Source organism: Wolffia australiana, chromosome 1, assembly GCF_029677425.1.
Source record: "Wolffia australiana isolate 7733 chromosome 1, ASM2967742v1".
Lineage (NCBI taxonomy): Eukaryota > Viridiplantae > Streptophyta > Magnoliopsida > Alismatales > Araceae > Wolffia > Wolffia australiana.
In genome coordinates this window covers 8,271,169-8,291,100 of record NC_135835.1, presented here as the reverse complement: position 1 = coordinate 8,291,100, position 19,932 = coordinate 8,271,169, and the positions used below count along the sequence as shown (strand labels likewise).

The following is a 19,932-nucleotide window of genomic DNA, read 5'->3' as shown; positions in this document are numbered from 1 at the left end:
AAAATTGTCACGATTTGAGTGATTGGTTGAAGAACGAGACATGGGGTGCAGTAAAAGATGATGTGGTTGAAGGAAGATCAGCTGGATTTTGGTGTTTAGTCGAAGAGAACGAAGGGGAAAGTAGGAAAATATGATGTTATTGAACAGAAATCAGCTGGAGAATCAGAACCAGAAAGTAGAAACATAAGATGCGACGGAAGGGAAATCACTCATCAGGATTTGGTAAGTGAATGAGATGATACGATCGACAAAAATTCAACAAGCAATTTGGCAGAATTCTGAATTTGAATCTGGAATCATCACGATTTTGACATATCGATTCAAGAAGATGATACGATTGAACAAAATTCAACAATAAATTTGTCAGAATTCTGCATCTGAATTCGGAATCCTCAAGATTTTCATGACGGATTGAAGAAGATGATACGATTGAACAAAATTCAATGAGCTGTTTGTCAGTATTCGGCGTTTGGATTGAGAATTATCATGATTTCGATTATTGATTGGAGAAGACGATACGATTGAAGTAAACTTGAGAATTATCTGTAATTTAAAAAGATACGATAGAACATATTACCTTGAGTCAACTGAAGTAAACTTTTAATCTCACCATTTGGGGAAATGTCATTAGAGACGAAGAAGAATATCGAAAATCAAAAATCCAATTAGATGTAGATATCCCAATTGGATCATGATCAGTATCAGTTTTACTTGGATTCGACGATTGATATTTTTACCGATATGTGATATTGGGATCAATATTGGAAGAAAATCGCAGAACAAGAGGAAAATCGTGGAAGAAGAAGAAAATCGCAGAAGCAAAAGAAAATCGCGGAAGAAGAATAAAATTGCGGAAGAAGAATAAAATCGCGGAAGAAGAGGAAAATCGCAGAAGAGAAATACCGGTCTTGCAGAAACGCTTCTTCGGGATCGATCCTTTCGCCCTTGAATGGATCGCTCGTCGAAATCGCCGGAGAGATGAAAAGGTTTTTTTCCCGGCGATTTCCGATCGAAGATGATCACTTATCCCAGGGTTTTTTGACATGGACGTGGCGTCCGACTTGGATGCCACGTCTATTACGGTCAGCCCAGCTGCCCATTTCGCCGTCCGCGTCGGACGCCACGTCAGCATCGGGAAACACTGGGATTAATCGCGAAAACTGGGGATAGATTGCGGAAGTTTTAAAAACTTGGGGATAGATCGTGTGAAAAAAAACCCGGGATAGATCGCGTACATTTTTAAAAACCTGGGATATATGGGACAATTTGCCCAAGTAAAAACTACAAAAAGAGGTTTTTTGGGGGATTTTTGAAGTTTGAGATAACTAACATGTTCGGGTTTCAAAGTAAAAACTACAAAAAGGGTTTTCTAGGGGATTTTTGAAGTTTGATATTAACTAAAATGTCTGGGTTTCAATGTAAAAACTACAAAAAGGGGTTTTTTGGGGGATTTTTGAAGTTTGATATAACTAACATGTTAGGGTTTCAAAGTAAAAACTACAAAAAAGGGTTTTCTAGGGGGATTTTTGAAGTTTGATCTAACAAATGTCTGGGTTTCAAAGTAAAAACTACAAAAAGGGTTTTTTTGGGGGATTTTTGAAGTTTGATATAACTAACATGTTCGGGTTTCAAAGTAAAAACTACAAAAAAGGTTTTTCTAGGGGGATTTTTGAAGTTTGATATTACTAAAATGTCTGGGTTTCAAAGTAAAAGCTACAAAAGGGTTTTTTGGGGGTATTTTTGAAGTTTGATATTACTAAAATGTCTGGGTTTCAAAGTAAAAGCTACAAAAAGGGGGTTTTTTGGGGGATTTTTGAAGTTTGATATTACTAAAATGTCTGGGTTTCAAAGTAAAAGCTACAAAAAGGGGGTTTTTTGGGGGATTTTTGAAGTTTGATATTACTAAAATGTCTGGGTTTCAAAGTAAAAACTACAAAAAGGGTTTTTTTGGGGGAATTTTGAAGTTTGATATTACTAAAATGTCTGGGTTTCACAGTAAAAACTACAAAAAGGGTTTTTTTGGGGGATTTTTGAAGTTTGATATAACTAAAATGTCTGGGTTTCAAAGTAAAAACTACAAAAAGGGTTTTATTGGGGGGGATTTTTGTAAGACGGCTCCTAATAGTGGTTCTGTTTTAGGGGGGGGGAACTTTCCTGAATTATTCAATATGTATTTATATGAATGTTGATTGAGCTATCAGTGGCAAGGGGTCCCCGAGTCTTGCTTTCATGTTCTAGCCCTGAAGTCTTCGAACCCAGGAGAGCCATAATTTCCGTAATTAAAGAAATGAGAACTCTAGGTGCCAAGGTGTTGGGTCATACAGAGGTTATCTCAGGCATTTACTTTCTAACCATGACATATTTTAATGATTTACATTACTTTAAAGAAATAATTGGTTATGGACTCATTCCTTCAAAAGGAATGAAAATGGCTTATGATTTGGCATCAGATTTCATTTGTCTATATAAAAGACAAAATCATATAAAAAAATAAAACAAAGATTAGTGACAACAAAACCATCACTGATATGTCATTTTATTTGATTTTCTACGTTGTGTAGGTACTATTAGTACCCACATTTTTTAGTATACATTGGAGAATGGTTTGGCTGGGAAGCAGTATCATGGTCATTAAAGGGTAGTTCAGGTTAGGAAGTAGATATGGAATACAAGGGCAAGAAAATTGCAACTTCTCTAATTTAACAAGGTGGGTGTTGTATCCTTTGGTGCATGTGAAGTTTAGATAGTCTTGCGGTGTCATGTCATACATAAGGCTAGGATCCGCAACGCATTTACTGTGGATACACCTAGCACCATAACTAGAAAAAAATTCCAGAAGAAAGAAGGAATCAAGAATGTCCTTCTGCATATTGTCTTGAATTGTTGCTGAGTAGATATAAATAATGTTTGTGAAGGTTAGATTAAGTTGTTCATGTCTTGTTTTCAAGGTTAAAGAAAGTCTCCTCTGTTCATGATCACTGAATTGATAGCCTTGGTGATTCACTATGGGTGAAGAGTTTTCAAGAGACCAACAATGCCAACAAGATGAGGGCATGGCATTTTGGGTCAAATCAGTCTTCAAACAGACTGACTACTAATGTGACGACTGCAACCACTTTCTTCCAAGATGATATGATGCATTGCTGCTAGTTGGAGTAACTGCCCAAGTTGGTGAGAGAGAGTGTGTGTGAGATAGAGAAAGATAATTGTCTTGTAAATAATGAAGTTTTCAAGGGCTTTTTTCAGTGCATTTGCAAGGGCATAGGAACTAATCATCCCACAATATTTTATTAATTTCTTCATGTATGCTTTTATTTTTTACCATTTCCTTAGGCTTCTCATCTCACTTGACCCTGCATATAATCCGATGTCTCATATTTGCTCAATATGTCAAAGTAAAATTTGTGTTCTCTTCTCCTTCTCTCTCATCCTCTCTTCCCTCATATGATTGTTGTCTTTTATATGACATGGTTGATTTTCTGCTCTGTGTGGAGCCATGGGAGTGATTCCAAATATACAAGAGTTCACTTGGACCATCTTGGGTTATGGATGATGGAAATATATGTGATTGGCGAGCCAATCACACATTTTGCATCTCGTTCTATGTTCATTAATAGAACATATTCATTATAGTGCACGTGTGATACTTATAATGAAGTCCATGACTACATGATCAGACTTAGTGAATTATGATGAGATCGTAATATGGAGATCACTTGTCTTCAAGCATGTGTTCTAAACATTCCTATTCGAAGGATGCGCGAGAAGGACATCAAAGTATCCAGATAGAACAACACTATCTAGTCTCACTCATATGATGAGTATGGCCGTTCCCGTAGCCATTAGTGTGGAGACACTAAGGATAGATAGTGGGTGCTCTTTAGTGGAAAGAGTCCACTGAATTGATCCGTAGGAATCCGTAAATGGTATTATACCAAACTGTCAATCAGGTTGATTCATGTCACAGTTGTGTAAGTGGTCCTTAGACTTGAGACACCAAAAATGTCTTCTGATCGGACAGTTGTACTTTGACTCTAATCATGGGATTCTAAATGGTATTAGTTCGGGTAGATCAAGAAGTTAACAAAGACAGTTGAGTGGTCAAGATGGGATCGTCCACCCTCGGTATAAGAGGTGATAGCTCAAGGAAGATGATGCGATGAAGTCCTTGGCCAAGGCAGTGAAATATCGGAGAAGAGTTCTCTGATGATTTCTAAATGCATCAGTACTAACTCGGATGACCGATTAGGGTTTAACAGTTGAACATACTCTAAGTCATCCAAGGAGCGTCAAGTGGATGGGGGGTTATACGTACACGGCAACCAATGATGAACATGTTCCATGAGTGAGTCGATACATACTCCTTTGCATTTTCTAGAGCACGAGGTGTAGCTTAGCAACCCACGTGTTGGAGACTCAACCTATCGATTGGTTAAATCAATCCGACATTAATTAATCTATATGATGATATAATTAATTAATTTGGAAGGACAATAAAGGTTATTGGGCCACTGGAATCGTTAACTAGACTGATACATGGGCCTCGAGGGTCACACGCAAATGGTCTTTTGGACGTCGGAGGATATGCTTAAGTCTTGAGGGCTTTTATGAAAAATACCCACAGTATAAATAGGGGAAGGCCCTGAACGAAATTCACCCAGGCCAAAATTTTTCAGGGGCCTTTCCCCATTCTTCTCCCTTCTCCCCACACCCCCTCTCCATGCTTGATGCAATCGGGACGGATTAATGACGATGATGGAGGTAGAACAGGGCTCATCAATGAGAAGGAGGAGATCTGATGTGCCTAGGACCATGTGGATGCATCTAGAGGTTGCACACTTGAGCAACTAGACTTGTGTTGCTTCGAGATACAGGAATTCTTGGATGCGATCCATGCAAAGGTACTTCATTTCAATGATTTTATCGATTCCCCTTCAATTCCGTTACGTGTCTTCCATTGTGTGGAATCTTCATCTTTATCCAGATCTAGGCGTAAAGAACCCAACAGTTATCACTGCACAATGTTGTGTGCGAGGTGCATGCAAAGCATGCACATGCCCATCATCAGTTGTGGCGTGTATATCGTAACTGACGCAAATTGTGCGCGCATGAACCTGTTGCACATGCAGTGCAATGTTGGTCGCCACCTCTACCAAGAGTGTGAGTAGCATTGCCACTGTTGTGGACTGGTAGCAAGATTCCCCTTTCACGTGTGACATCTCTAGGAACTTTCCTAAATGGCACCCTACAACCTTGCGAGACATCGCCAAGGTCCATGCTCGTAGGTCTCCTAAGACCCCGCATAGCAACTGTATCGCTGTTGTAGATATTGGGAACATGACCATTGCTTCGCTAAACCAAAAAAGTTAGGGCCCTGATGGAAATATATGTGGGTAGCAAGCCAATCACACATTCCATATATTGTTCCTTGTCATTAATCGAATATTCACTATAGTGTGTGTGTGATGCTTATCATGAAGTCCATGAATAAATGATCAGGTTAGTGAATTATGATGAGATTGTAGTACATAGATCACTAGTCTTTAACCATATGCACTAAATATTTATTTTTGAAGGATACTCGAGAAGGACATCAAAGTATCTGAATACAGTATCACTATCTACCCTCGTTCATATGATGAGTATGGTCAGTCTCCTTGCAAAGGAGGAGATTTAACGTGCCGAGGATCACAAAGATACTTCTAGAGGCTACATAGGTGAGCAGCTCCACACGACTCGTTCGAGTATTGAAGGAATAATTTATGCGATCCATGTCGAGGTGATTCGTTTCATGGTTTTATGATGTCGTTATGATTTTGTTTAAAGTCTCATGCTGCAAATCATTCTATATTTTTCATCAAGATTGAAGTTCTAGAACCCAACAGGCCTCACACCAGTGCTCCTCTATGTTGATCCACACCTTCTAGATGCTCTCTCTCTCTCTCTCTCTCTCTCTCTCTCTCTCTCTCTTTCTCTCTTCCATTACTCCTGACCGCACCCCCTAACTCTGCCACACCACCCCTTGAGGTATTTTAGCTAGTTTTAATTCATTTCTTGTCCTTAAAATTTATCACACTACCAAGTCCAATCCTCATTTCTGACACATTATTTAAAATTTAAAAGTTACGGGGATTTCTATTTTGCACAACATGCAAGGAAGGGATATTTCATGACATGGAGATGCAAATATACAAAAGCCGTGGTCAGAAAATAAGACATATATGACAGTCATTATACATAATAGACATAACACTTGTATCAAGTTTTTAAAAGTGCATATTAAAGTGATACCTATGACAGATCCCGTACAAAACTATGTGTGTAAGTTGTGCCTTGACAGTACTTGATTCTTGTGGATGATTTTCATGTTGATGTGATTGGTTATTATTTAGTGTTGTTGAGAATACAGATTTAGCCTCATGATGTTTGGATATATATGTATGTGCACTCTATGTATGATTAGCCTTTCCATAGGCTTGTCTTTAAGTAATTACTCAATATTAATTGTTTAACCTATTCTAAAATAGTTTAGATACACTATCAGAATAGTTTATGATTTTATAATTTCCTTAACATATTAATTTTATCTCTCCATAAACCAAATAGTTTCTATCATTATTTTTTGGTGAAAAGAAGAACGAACGATAATCTCTTTCAATAGGTCCATGAAAGAAATTAGATGTTATTGATAGAAATATGATATAATTACTTCCAAGGTTGAAAAAAACATGTGTAGTGTTTCAGTCGTAGCTGACCAATCAACAATTGTGGGTTTCAATCAAATCATTCATCTTTAATGTGATTTTAGAATTTGTGATGTCTCAAAAAATTTTAGGATTAAAATGAATCAAACACTGAATACACAATAAAGGCATGAATCTTGTGCTTGAATTGGAAGACGTCACTTTAGGAGCATTTACAGGCACGAGAGGAGATAAAACGAACTTAAAGTTCTAAGGTTACGTTATCCAATGGATAAATAAAATAAACTTATATTGTTGGGAGACTACTAAATCTGTATGCAATTTGAAGGATACTATTTAGTGAAGCTTTGTTTTTCTTTTACTCTGAACTAGAATTTGATATGTTGGATTTTGACGTGTAAATTGTAATATTATTTTTACATCAAAGAGAAAAGATTCAGATTTATTTATATTTTGCCGTTAAATATTTCAAGAAATACTGTAAAATCAATCTACATTTGATTTATTTCAAAAATACTATGGCGTTGCAACCCTTTTCCTCCATTAAGCTCATTCAAAAAAGATTAGATGGTATAGATGATATGAAAGGTTCTAAGATGTTGTGTGTCATTTGCATAGAATACCATCAATCATGAGGCATCATAATAAGACCCTTGAAGAAGGTGTTAGTGACATCTTCAATTCCACCTCTAGGAGCTAGCCTTAGGGAATGGCCATCACACTTCTAGGAGCTAGCCTTAGGGAATGGGCATCACACCCCTAGGAGGTGGAACGATTGTTGGTTGCTCTATGAATGAGAACCCATAGGAACATCATCACATCTAACATCAATGGGCATCCTGTTAGCTTTGATCAAACCGATCTGAACTTGATTGCCTAGTAGAATATCAAATAAAATATATATCTTAAAACTAAGAATTATAGATAAACCAAAATTATCATGTCTATATGGATTGAGTATGCGATTTGTGGGTTACTTAAATGAGTATCATCACCATTCAGATGTTAGAACTCTGATTTATCCAGAATATCTTCAGAGCACTAGATCTCCTCTTCTATTCCTCAAACTATGCTTCTAGAAATCTCATTTTCATCTCCCTCCAATCACATTAGAAGCAATACGCAGGAAGAAGAGAAGAAAGAGGGTACCTAAAAATGAGTTGCATGGGTAAAAAATGAGGGCAGCTGATGGGGGACTAACCAGCTTGAAAGACCCGGTCGCATCAGTTTATCGAGTGAGGCCTCACGCGCGAGACCCAACCTGTAGAGTACCCAGCCTAGTCAATGGGCCATAGAGGTTTGGCGTTATATTTCCTCACATTTTACTTGTTTATTAGGCCTTGTATGTTGGGCGCGTATGTATTTATTTTTTGTTTGTTCCCACTTGTTTGGGCCGCTGCATGAACCTGCACGATTCTGCGTGTGTGAGCCTGTGTGTGGGCATCTTAGTTGGTATCTCTCTTATTAGGGGCCTTAGGTCCTTTAAATTGAGCCTTCCCCCCTTTATTTACAAGGGGGAAGGCCCATATTTACCCCTATAAGAGGGGAGGGGAACGCCTAGTGTTCGCCCAACCGATATCCGTCCGATATCCGGTATCGGACAACCGATATCCGGGAAAAAATGGGACGGGGCTGGATATCAGATATCAGATATTGGTCAATATCCTTCTATAAGAGGTTAGATGGATATCAGTATCGAATATCGAAGGTGGAGGGACGCGACGGATACTGGATGCCGGATATCGGTTTTCGATATCTGGATTATCGGAACCAGCATCCGAATATCAGAACCGGTATCGACAGTAAAAAACACAGTTACAATATCAATCTATGACTTACGTACATAAGAATCAAATGGTTTTATTCTATATCAATCTGAGTTAATATATAGAGTTTAAAATTTTTAATTTTTTCCATATAGGATAACAGGACGGAGGGGGTGGAAGAAGGGGCCGAGCAGGGGGAAGGGGGGGCCGCTGAACGCGACGTGCGAGTACAGATGGGTGAGGCAGAGGACGTGGGGGAAGTGGGTGGAAGAGATAAGGGAGCCCAAGAAGAGGATGAGGCTGTGGCTGGGCTCCTTCGCCACGGCGGAGGAGGCGTGATGGCCTACGACGAGGCCGCGTATCGGCTCTATGGCCCGGAGGCGTACCTCAACTTGATGCATCTCCAGCCCAGCTATGCGGGGGGGAGGTTTCGCTGGCTGCCCAGGCTCAACCTTGATGTGCAGCACAATGTGCACGTCATACACATAAGGCTGCAGGAGATACAGAGCGCCGCGGCGGCGGCAACGGCGGCGGAGAAGCCAGCGCCGTCGGCGGCGCCACCGGTGGTGTACCAGAAGCCGCAGATCGATTTGAAGGAGTTTTTGCAACAGATGGGGGGTGTTGTGAGAGGAGGTGGAGGAGGAGGAGAGAGTGGAGGAGGAGGTGGCATGGGAGGAGATGATGGATGTGCATGGGTTCGAGGAAGTGCAGGTGAGAGACGTGCATGAGGAGATGGGGTCGTCGTTCTCTCTTTGGGACGCGTAGAGATGGGCTTGCTTTCTTTTGTCTGTATGAGTCGGTTGCCAAGAGATAGATAGATAATCCATGCCATCATGTATCCTTCGCAGCGTGGCAACCGGTAGAAAGAGAGTGCGAGAGATTGACACACATAGAGAGAGATAGAGAGATCGAGAGAGAGAGAAGGCGATAGAGAATGAGGGGTAGATCGAGAGAGAGGGAGAGAGATCAATAAACGGAGTGAGAAATAGCGACGTAGAGAGAGCTAGCGAGATGAAGAGATAGGACGCGTAGACGGGGTTTCTTTTGGCTGTAGGAGTCGCTTGTCGATAGATAGATAATCCATAAGAAAGAGAGATAAGGAGAATAAGGGGATAATGGGATCCGGTTATCCCATATGGAAAAAAATGAAAATGTTTGGCTGTATATATTAAACGAGATGTATTAACCATTAAAATTTCCCTCATATCTCTCTTGCCCACGATAAACCGTTCTAATCACTGAATAAATATCGTTTAATAATATTTTTAAGTATCACATATCGATGTGGATATCGAAAACTGATATCCACACCCAATATCTGATGTCGTCATCCTCCCTCCTGAGACGGAGACGGATGCCGACATCGAGACGGATATGGGTATCGGATATCGGCATTGTAGCAACCGATATCCGATACCGGCATCCAGTACCGGTATCGGGACGGGCGAACCCTAGGGACGCCCATAGGAAGAGAGGAGGAAGAAGAACTTTGAAAAATGTGATTTTTGGGCTTATTTCTTTGATTCTTCGGCTATTATTTAGTTCATAGGTTTTCCACTTATTTATTAAATTGCCACTACGAATTTTGAGAGTGGAAAAAAAGTCTTGAAACCCTAAGCCGCCGTCGCCCTCACCTGGTTGCCACTCGTCGCTTGCGCCCAACCATAGGTCGCGACTGCAACCACAACCGCAGCCACCGGTTGCGCCCTCTAATAGCAGCTTCAGTTGTAGATGCTAGTTGCGGCTGCCGCAACAAGCCACGGCCGTGGCCAGCTGCCGTCGCCACAACAGCCCGCGACCGTCGCAGCTTGGTGCAGCCCACCGCGGCCGCAATAGCCCTAGCAGCCGCCACAGCCCGCCGCGGCCGCAGCAGTCCTAGCGCATGTCGTAGCCTCTAGTCGTGGTCGTAGCAGCCCCCCAGCTGCCACGACCATGGCCGCAACTACCAAGCGCTAGTTAGGCTGCAGCTTGCCCAACCATCTGGCTCTGCGCAAGCCACACACACTCCCGCCGAACTTGTTGTCGCCGCGCCCATCGCCTTCGTGCCTGCCGTCGTCGCATTTGCCACCTTAGTACCTGCCACCCCCGCAGCCGCCATGTCCGCTACCGGCATGCCCGTTGCCGCCGTGCCCACCGCCGCACCCTGCCACTACCGCACCACTACAACCTGCTACCACTGCAAACCCTTGTCGCGCCCATTGCTGCGTCTGTTGTCACGCCCGCCATCGCGTCTACTCATGCCGCCGCGCCTACTCGCTCTACCCCGCCTACTCGGGCCCTTGTGTCTACCTGCATCGTCATTGTGCCTACGTGCGGCTCGTCGCCCACTGCTGTCGAATCATTCATCGCCTCGCATGTTGCTACTAGTACGCTCATTAACTTCCTCTCAACATTATATTATTTGTTTTAGTGCCTTCGAACATTTTCTCCAGCGCCGGGGTTAGATTAGTGATAGATAGGATTCACGTTCTGAGGATTAGGATTTCAATTGGTGCGTCCTTGGTTGGGATCGTCGAGGGTGTGCGCACTTGCCGTAGTAGCCGTACTCACCCCGTCGGTCTTCAACCCTGATGCCTGGATCCTCGGGAGCCTAGTGACATACCCATGTCCTGCTCCCCGTGACTTATTGTTCATCGGTGTTCGTCAACGCAGGGTGTTGTACTTCTCATCGATTTCATTGTTGTATTATCACTAGCATTACATCAACATTATTTGCCTCCGCTGCATGATATGACTGCCCCCGTCCTCCCTATGGTGTAACACGAGCCGTTCAATCCCGCCATCTGTCATGTTACATCAAGAGCCCCCTATTTTATACTCTCTAAGTCATAAACGTCCTTCAAAAATTTTCATAAAAGTCTCTATTCCTAAAAAAAATTACAAAATTCTTTGAACTTAAAGTAAATCCACTAACACCTGTGTGATGTTGGGTTCTGTGGCTTTTATAAACTACTTGAAATCTAATTTTATGTAGTGGAAGATCAAAATAAATCCATAATTGATAAATAAACTTTACATGATATCATGACCTTTTGTGGAACTTATCCCACTCTTGCGTTGCTCCCTAGTAGAGTTTCTTTGAGCCATTCATTTGTTCAGCCTCTACATATATCTGTAAGATCGATGTGACAATAAATCTCCCCTTCAACCTCTTCAGTTCTCAATGAAGATCTTGTGATATTTTCAAAATAAAGTCACTTGGAGGATTGATTTGAGAGGAAGAGAAGATGAGGGGGGCCTAGGTATGGCTGGCATGCGAACCTAAAATAGATGCACTCCCCATATGTAGACTTATTTTGGATCTTTTCAGAGAAGTCTCTATAATTTGTACTATATCCATAAAAGTTTCTTATGATAGGCTAGGCCCATCTATTAATCTAGTCAATAACTTTAACATCCAATTATTTTTGTGAGCCAATCATATTAATTAACAACACGTACATATCAATCAATCACTCAATGATTGATTTAATCTGATTGGTAGGTTGATTTTCAAACACAATGGTACCAGGTTACAACCCATGGTCTAGATGATATATAGTAAGTAAACTCTGACACGGAGCATTTACTGTTCTCAATATAATATATGTAAAATCTTTCATCCGCATGAGACTCTCACATGAATTAGGTTTGTATAACCATCAAACCATGATTCATCATATTAAGTAGTACTGATATGTAACAAAGATCATTGGTGAACATCTTTTTTAACTTCATTACATCGACAAAATGTTTAAATCATCTTCTTTCTTGAGTTTACTATTATACCAAAGGTAGACAATCCCAACTTGACCACTCTATCACCTTTGTGTACTTGTTATATCTGAGATAATACTAATTTGAATATAGCACTTAGGGATTCCTATGTGAGTCAAAATGTAAAATTAGTTCATCCACAATATATCTTTGGCAACTTAAGACTAATGACCAATTACATTTTCATGACTTTAAGCAAGCTGATTTGAGATTTGATATAATATATTTCATGGATGCATGTGAATCAAATAAGTTAGCTCTTTCCCTAAAGAACACTCATTGTTTGTCCTCAGCGTCTCTACATTAATTACAACAAGATAAGTCATCATTACCTTGTAAGTAGAATCAGAAAATGGTATTATTTTTTGATGTTTAGTATATTGCCTAAGGACTTGTGATCATTATAATATGATCGATCACACATAATCCAATAAGTCATTGGATATATTCCATGGCTTCATCATGAACATCACATACGAATCATAATGAATAAATATTTATTTCGACGCCAACATAATATCCATTTATAGTGAAGAGGTGCAGACAGACGGTAATTTCATCCATGGACGAAAAAATCATCCCGTCCAGGACTTCAGATGATAGATTGGACAAAGAATCATCTGCCCGTTCTCGGACAGGATGATTGCTTCGTCCATTGACGAAATAACCGTCCTGTCTGAGGCCTTGGACGGGGGACAGGACAGTTTCTGACAGGTCCAGCTGCCTGATGCACGTGCTGCACCGAGTGTCAATTTCTGGTCTAATGCTGACGCACATCTTGTTTTGTCCCGGGAGATTGAACAGGACGAGAATTTCTTAGATGGGACGAAACATAGGACGTGGGCGAAAAAATGGGACGGAATGAAACCTTGACATGAAAATTAAGACGAAACTTCAAAAATTTGGACATAGGACAGGACATACTTCGTTCCATCCCGTCCATCGTCCACGTCCTGGACACATCCCGGGGATGTCCCAGACGATACAGATCTATATATCCATCAAATGGTACTTAGAGAGATATAAATAAGACTTGTTGCCTTGCTAGCCTGGTTTAGTTTGAGACCTACAATTCACAACTTTGAGATTATTCCTCTTGTCATGTTTACTAGTGTGAGAAATGTAATAGCTCTAACAGCTTCCATCAACCACTTCAATGTCAAAAATGCATTCTTGCATGGTGATTTACATGGCAACTCCCCGAAGAGAAGTATTAACCAAAACCCTGTCTTTTCTCGTACTTCCTCCTACCATCTATTCTCTCTCTTATGCAAGTGGTTCAGGTCACATAAGTGGCCTGTCCAAGCTGTAATCCCAGAATTCTTTATTGTCCACTCAGGCAATAAATGTCCCCAAAATCCTAATAGAAAACAGACCCTTTTGTTGGATTCAAAACCCTAATCAGGATAGGAGGCAAGGTGGAGAAAAAAGATCCAACACAAAAATAAACCTTTCTTTACACCTGGGAGCAAGATCGAACAAATATCAAATACAGAATAAATTAATGACAGAAACTCTTAAGAGCTGACCTCAAGTGCAGTTGAAAAAACATCGCCTCGACTCCGCTTTTTCGTCTCATCATCGGTCAAGTGGGGACATCACTGCCACCATCAATGGGGGGAAAGAAAACCTGCAACCCTAGCGCAGCCATAGCCAAGAATAATAATCCAAGTTGAGCAATCCAATAGAGAGAGGTCTTACAAATCCCATTGTGGAACCCTAAAAGTTCCTCCACTCTTTGAAGACGTCTGCAGGACTCTGTCACCTTCTCCAGTTGCCTGTCCAGCACTGCGGTTTCCTCTCTCATTGCCCTTCTCTCCTTTTCCACTGCTTCAGATAGCAACAGACAGCAGATTTCTCCCTCCATACTCTTAATGTACAGGGCCTCCAGCTCCTCCATCTCCCTGTCAGAGTTGGCCTTGTCCTCCTCTTTATCATTCGGGCAGATCGATTCTTCCCTGCTTATCTCTTCCAGCATTTGGACCTCTGAAATAAAATCAGAAAGCTGTCAATCACTGGCCATTCTTCATTTATAGCAGCGGAATAAGTGAATTCTGAAAAAGTGCAGAAAACCCAAGCAAGAATGTAGTTGCTGTTGAATAGAGTAGCATGCATAGGAAGTGGCAGCCTAAACTAGCTCCTTTGAATGAGGATACAAACAAAATAAATCAACCCAAGATTGTCAAATTTGTAGAGGAGAATAATAGAAAGCCTAATCTAACCAAAGAATGAGTAAATTTCCACGGGTATGCGGTGCAATTGAAAATCAGCCACATAATTTTTCCTATAAGAGAAATTACATCATAATTAGACAAACAAATTATACTTCGTCTTCCGGATGATTCAATTGAAACATGGTTTCATCAAAATACTTGATTGATCTCATGTGCCAACAGAATTATCATGCGCAAAAAGAATCGCGCAAAGTCGAGACGCATGAAGGAAAAATAGGATCATAAAGAATTCTTCTATGGGACTTCTTTACCAATCGCTTCTTTTGAAAGATCGCTTACCAATAGTTTTAAACAAGGATAAAGAACTGAATTGAACCATGGAAAAAATGTACCTTTTGCAAGAGCTTCTTGTGTCGCATGCAGTAACCGGAGAGGCTCGGCAAAGAGATCTTCATCAGGGTGCAAATTGGTATCAACTTTTCCCCCTTCAGAGGGATTCTCTTCACGCACATCTTCCTCCTGATGATCATGTCTTGACGTCTCCTCGTCATCTTCCCCATGGTTTTCGCTTAATTCCTTCAAGATATCCTCTCCTGCAATGCCTTCATCGTGATTTTCAATCCCTGGGCTCTCCATCCCATTACTGCAAATACTTTCCGATTCTTCTAAAATGATGCCCGAGCTTCTGAAATTAGAATCATTATCCTTCGCTGACTTTATCTCTTGGCCCCCTTTAGTCTTCTTATTGATCTGCAACGCTCCTGCCTTCCGACGCTGAGCCCGAGAATGTGCAACGCCACCAAGAACTTTTCCTCTTAAATTTCTTCCTCTATCCATATCTCTCTCAAACCCTTCACGATAACTCTTACTGATGCTTGGAGTGACGGAGGACTCGCTACTGTGTTCATTGCTGTCTTCAGATTGTATCCCAACCAGAGAACTTGCCACAACTTCAAACAAATCAAACTCTGTAGCTTGAATAAAAGGCTCCTCAGGCACGCTTTTTAAATCCGCCGGGCCAGGCTGTTTGCTCGTCTGATTGCTCTCATTAAAGATCTTTGCCGGTTCTGCGATTGAGAGCCCACGCTTGAGGATTTTGCTGGTATCAGTGCCAGGATTGTTGTCTTCTTTGTTCACATCTCGCTTTACTCTTCTCCATCTTCTCAGTCCGTGGCCCTTGAGAGACGAAGCAGGGCTGTTGGAGAGCGGGGATTGGGTAGTTTGTGTTGGAATTACATCCCCGTTGGTCGTGGAAGGAAGGGAATCTGGCCGGGCAGGTTCAGGAAGTATTGAATCAGTTTCAATGGAAGCCCGCAGTGACTGATAATCCTGTTGCTCTCCACCGTTGGCTTCCACTTTGATATCCATTAAGTGTATTGGAACACTTTCACAAGACCGCATACGATTACGACCTGTTCAGGGCCCAAGGTCACGACTGTTCTCCTGAAAAAATCCAAAACCTACAAATCACGCCCAGTTTTCACTCAAATTAGCGTTTCCATAGGTTTACATTAAATCGAGACAAACGTTCGTTCGATTTTTCGGCTTCGTCTTAATTGAACATTGGCGGGTTCTTACTAAGAGGGACTAGATTGGGAGATTCTGTGATAGATCGAGTTAGATCGTTGTATTCAACCCTATTTTATTCTATGGAATTTGATGGGACGGTCAGATTTTTTTTATTCACCTTCATTCAGAGTTTCCATAGATCGTTGTATTCAATCCTAGTTTATTCTACAGAGTTTGATGGGGCGTCCAGATTGTTTTATTCACCTGCATTCAGAGTTCCCATAAATCGGTATTCTGCCCGTCAATTAGCCGGGTCAGGAGCACACACGTTAACTCAAAAGCAAATCACTTCATGACTATCCCCGATAACGATTGACGGACGATATTCTGCCACAGTTTTTTGGGATTTGCCAGGCAGCATTATCAGTCATCTAGAGGATATTGAAAACTGGCACAAATTAACGCCATTTTCTTTTCAAAATCTCATATTATCAGCCGAAGCTAGGGTTGGACAAAGGACAATAATGAATGTTGGAAGATTGGTAAGCGGCATCGAAGATGGAAGAATCACAACGGCCGACCAGTTTCTCTTCCAATCAGTCAAGATCTGATCTCGCTGCAGCCGCTTTGGCAACGAGATCTGGGAAATCAACAATGATTAGGTCCCAGAACTCGGTACATGCAGCAATTAATATAACATGAAAAAAAGAGCGATCGGAACTCATCGGTGAAAACAAGAAAAAAGTAAGATAATAGAACATGATCCGAAAAGAACCTCGAATAAATTATACACGCCCATGGCGAAGAACACTGCCGCCGGCAACCGCAATCCTACGAACAAAACCAGTTGAAATTAAGGAAGAGTGCCCTCGGTCTTTATTTATCGTTCAGGTAGATTCCTGCGGTGTGCGGTCTCGCAGGACCAACAAACACAGAAGATCGGACCACTTTAAGAAGGGTATTGTTGTCCATTCGTATATGACAGATTGACAGTGGCAGTTCCCACGCACTGCTGGCACTTGCTACTGGTCTGTATCCTGCGCCGCAGGTTCAGTGGAAGCACCCTTGATGACGCCTACCTCTGCCGGCCTGAGGACTCGCTCGTGAAGCGTATAGCCAGCCTGCACGTTTAGATGATAAAAGATTAAAATATACCCATTAATGGAAATAAAAAATCAAAGTAAAAAATGAATATGTCTGTTTTGGCCTAATGGGCCGTTGAAAGAGGAGCAGTGCAAGAGAGAAAGAGAAGGGAGACGAGAAGGCAGAGAGAAAAAGAGAACGAAATATATGAAGAAGAAGAGCGACGAGAGAGAGAGAGAGAGATGAGCAACAAGAGAGAGAGATGACGGAGATGAGCAACAAGGTGAGCAACAGGAGAGAGAGAGAGAGATGAGAGAGATGAGCAACAAGTTCCTGGGTGCGATAAGAGAGACAAACAACGAGATAGAGAGAGATGAGAGAGATGAGCAACAAGAGAGAGAGAGCAATAAGAGAGAGAAGCAACAAGGTAGAGAGAGATAAGAGAGATGAGTAACAAGAGAGATGAGCAACAAAAGAGTGAGAGAACGATAAGAGAGACGAGCAACGAGATAAGAGAGATGAGCAACAAGAGAGAGAGAGCGATAAGAGAGACAAGCAACAAGAGAGAGAGATGAGAGAGATGCGCAACAAGAGAGAGAGAGATGAGAGAGATGAGCAACAAGAGAGAGAGAGATGAGAGAGATGAGCAACAAGAGAGAGAGAGAGAGATGAGCAACAAGAGATGAGAGGAGCAACAAGGAGCAACAATTTTGTTTGTTTTTTTTAAAGGAACAGAACAAAGAACAAGGCCCTGTGCGGTTCTTTTGTGCGAATTTTTCGTTCCTTTCAAATGAACAGAACAGAACAACCATGTCTAACGACCACACACTGCATGTTATTGGACCATCCCATTTGGGTTTTTACTTATAAATAACTGACCTTTAGAACCGCGCCAACCGTCCCAGCAAGCTTGGAATCATCTTGAATTTCAAACACTGCAAAATGCTTATGCGGGTCGAAGTTCTCATTTGATGGGTCGAATTTCTCCACACCAAATTTCCTGAATGTCTAAAGAAAAGAAAATACTTATTTTTCCTGTATTACGCCAAACAGAAATGAAAATATTTTACCCCATGGAGCTGTTTCTCTGTCATCTCGACACCCTCTAGGAGAGTCTTCAAAAGCATCAGGACTTCATCTGGATCTTGAGATGGGTCCATCTTCGAAGATCTTTCCTTGGCCACGGATGACGCCCTTCCCAGATTATCGGCCACGTCCAACAGGCTCTTGGCAAAGTTCTGCCGAGGAAAAAAAAAATTATTGAAAAATTTAACGGCGTAGCAGATGGTGCGAAGATCTGCCAAAACCATTAGCTAAAGCTTTAGGTTCTACGAGAAAGTTGGGTTGGAATGTTGGGTGGTACCCTTCATTGGTCGCAACTAGCTTGATCCGAGTGTTCTAAGTTCCAGACATAATATTAAAAAAGAGAACTTTTTGGGGGGGGGAAAAATAAATACACCTGAATGGCAAATTTCTTCGAATTCTCGGTCTCACGCTTCGTTCTGTCCAGCACATTCTCGATATCAGCGTAGCTGCGATGAACTTTTTCCTGCATTTTCTCAATCTCTGCGTGCTTTCTTTTGAGAAGCTCCTCTTTCTCTGCAACAAGCTTGGACAGGCCATCGACTGATAAATCACGTTCATCGTCCGAATCATCTGAAAATGTAACTCTTTTGACGCGGCTCCTCGTCCTTTTTGAAGTGTTTGATGAATCAGAGTCTTCCTGTTCTTCAGCTTCTTTTTCTTCGGGCAGAGGACACGATGAACAAAAGGCAAATCTCTGTGGCCCGCCAAAGTTGAATAAAATGGTCGTATTGCGCAACCCCTACTGAAAGAAAAAATCCAATGGTCAATCTTCCATTTATAACCAAGAATTGACAATATCAGACGAATTTTGAAGAACATATCATTTCAAAGCGCCGACGGGATCGACCGGAAAAAGGGCAGAACACTGTAATACATTTTCAAAGAATTTCCGAATAAAGCAGCCCCAACTGAAAGAAAAATCCAACGTTTAATCTTCCCACACATCGCCAAGAATTTGATAATAGCAGATCATCATACAAAAAAAAGGACAGAAGAAAAAAACTATTCAAAAATCGGACAGGATCGACCGAAATCAGCAGACAGAATTCATAATTTCACACACCTTAATCTAAATCACATTCTAACAATCCCCGACTGATGTTTGCTTTGACACAACTAAATCTAATTCATTTACGACCACCCTCCAAATAGAATTTTCCCCGCACACGTCCACCACTATCGTACGGCAATTGCGATTGAAATACCGGCAACTATTACGTAGTAGGAATCAAAACTAAAGATATTCACCGATTTTTACCAAAGCAACGAACTCAGCGGACAGGCAAGGAATGGTTACCAGAAAGAAGCCATCGGAGTAGAAAAAAAAGGAGAATAAAAGAACAAATTGCTCACCCCATTAGTCGGTATCGAAGAGGAGATTAAGGGATATCGATGGCCACAAAGACCTCCGATTACATCTGACAACCTCTTCGGAATAGAACCGCCGCCCGCAGAAAGTCGCCGGAGGATCCTGGCCGCCATTATCTCGGAGAAGAGCCCTAGTTCAGTCTAGAACACCGACCTTAAGCTTCAATCGATCGCCACGTTATTTTTTCTGTATATTATATATGTTGAAGGTTGAGGATGTATCTTATTTTTAAATTTCTAATATTAATCTGGAAAGAAGAAAATAAATATGATGATGGGTATATAGTGTTTCCCCTTCGGCATCTGATACCGGATATATTCCGGAATGGTTGAGTATTATTTCATTAATGTATTTATGTATTGTGTTTAATTCATATCAAAGGTACCCTTTGGTAAGAGCATTAATCATGACAGTAATGTGAGAAAATATCTCATCATTGAATTATTTCATTCCATGTAGAAACAAATCTACACCTGATGTCTTGT

At 41.3% G+C, this 19,932-nt stretch overlaps 2 protein-coding genes and 1 non-coding gene across 5 annotated transcripts; all 3 read right to left on the bottom strand.

Moving 5' to 3' along the window:
- Positions 1 to 13,658: 13,658 nt before the first annotated feature.
- LOC144704522 (uncharacterized) lies at positions 13,659 to 16,824 on the bottom strand. 3 transcript variants are annotated; one of them, XR_013581831.1, is made up of 4 exons: positions 16,685 to 16,824; positions 14,793 to 15,843; positions 13,756 to 14,212; positions 13,659 to 13,688 (listed from the first exon to the last, which is right to left on the bottom strand). XR_013581831.1 is itself a non-coding variant. In XM_078576970.1 (3 exons), exons 2-3 carry the CDS (start codon positions 15,799 to 15,801, stop codon positions 13,812 to 13,814), a joined length of 1,410 nt encoding a protein of 469 aa, XP_078433096.1. In that variant the 5' UTR covers positions 15,802 to 15,843; positions 16,685 to 16,824; the 3' UTR covers positions 13,659 to 13,811. The 3 variants fall into 3 exon arrangements, 2 of the variants coding, with proteins under 2 accessions (XP_078433096.1, XP_078433106.1); XM_078576970.1 differs by having other exon boundaries at positions 13,659 to 14,212; XM_078576980.1 differs by having other exon boundaries at positions 13,659 to 14,212; positions 14,793 to 15,860; positions 16,685 to 16,744.
- LOC144714073 (small nucleolar RNA snoR109) lies at positions 16,436 to 16,534 on the bottom strand. The gene has a single exon (XR_013584236.1). It is a non-coding gene; the product is annotated as a small nucleolar RNA snoR109 (small nucleolar RNA).
- On the bottom strand, positions 16,742 to 19,619 carry LOC144704539 (grpE protein homolog 2, mitochondrial-like). The gene is made up of 5 exons (XM_078576991.1): positions 19,432 to 19,619; positions 18,452 to 18,817; positions 18,063 to 18,230; positions 17,872 to 18,000; positions 16,742 to 17,030 (listed from the first exon to the last, which is right to left on the bottom strand). The coding sequence occupies exons 1-5, from the start codon at positions 19,558 to 19,560 to the stop codon at positions 16,932 to 16,934; spliced, it is 891 nt and encodes a 296-aa protein (XP_078433117.1). The 5' UTR covers positions 19,561 to 19,619; the 3' UTR covers positions 16,742 to 16,931.
- Positions 19,620 to 19,932: the final 313 nt, after the last annotated feature.

What these genes read in the sequence shown, in the direction of transcription:
- LOC144704539 (XM_078576991.1), bottom strand. Translation starts at nt 19,560, where the DNA reads ATGGCGGCCAGGATCCTCCGGCGACTTTCTGCGGGCGGCGGTTCTATT. An exon ending in CTTCGATACCGACTAATGGG is followed by an intron (nt 18,818 to 19,431) that starts GTGAGCAATTTG and finishes TTCTTTCAGTAG; the next exon opens with GGGTTGCGCAATACGACCAT. An exon ending in CAGAGAAACAGCTCCATGGG is followed by an intron (nt 18,001 to 18,062) that starts GTAAAATATTTT and finishes TCTTTTCTTTAG; the next exon opens with ACATTCAGGAAATTTGGTGT.
- LOC144704522 (XM_078576970.1), bottom strand. Translation starts at nt 15,801, where the DNA reads ATGCGGTCTTGTGAAAGTGTTCCAATACACTTAATGGATATCAAAGTG. An exon ending in ACAAGAAGCTCTTGCAAAAG is followed by an intron (nt 14,213 to 14,792) that starts GTACATTTTTTC and finishes ATTTTATTTCAG; the next exon opens with AGGTCCAAATGCTGGAAGAG.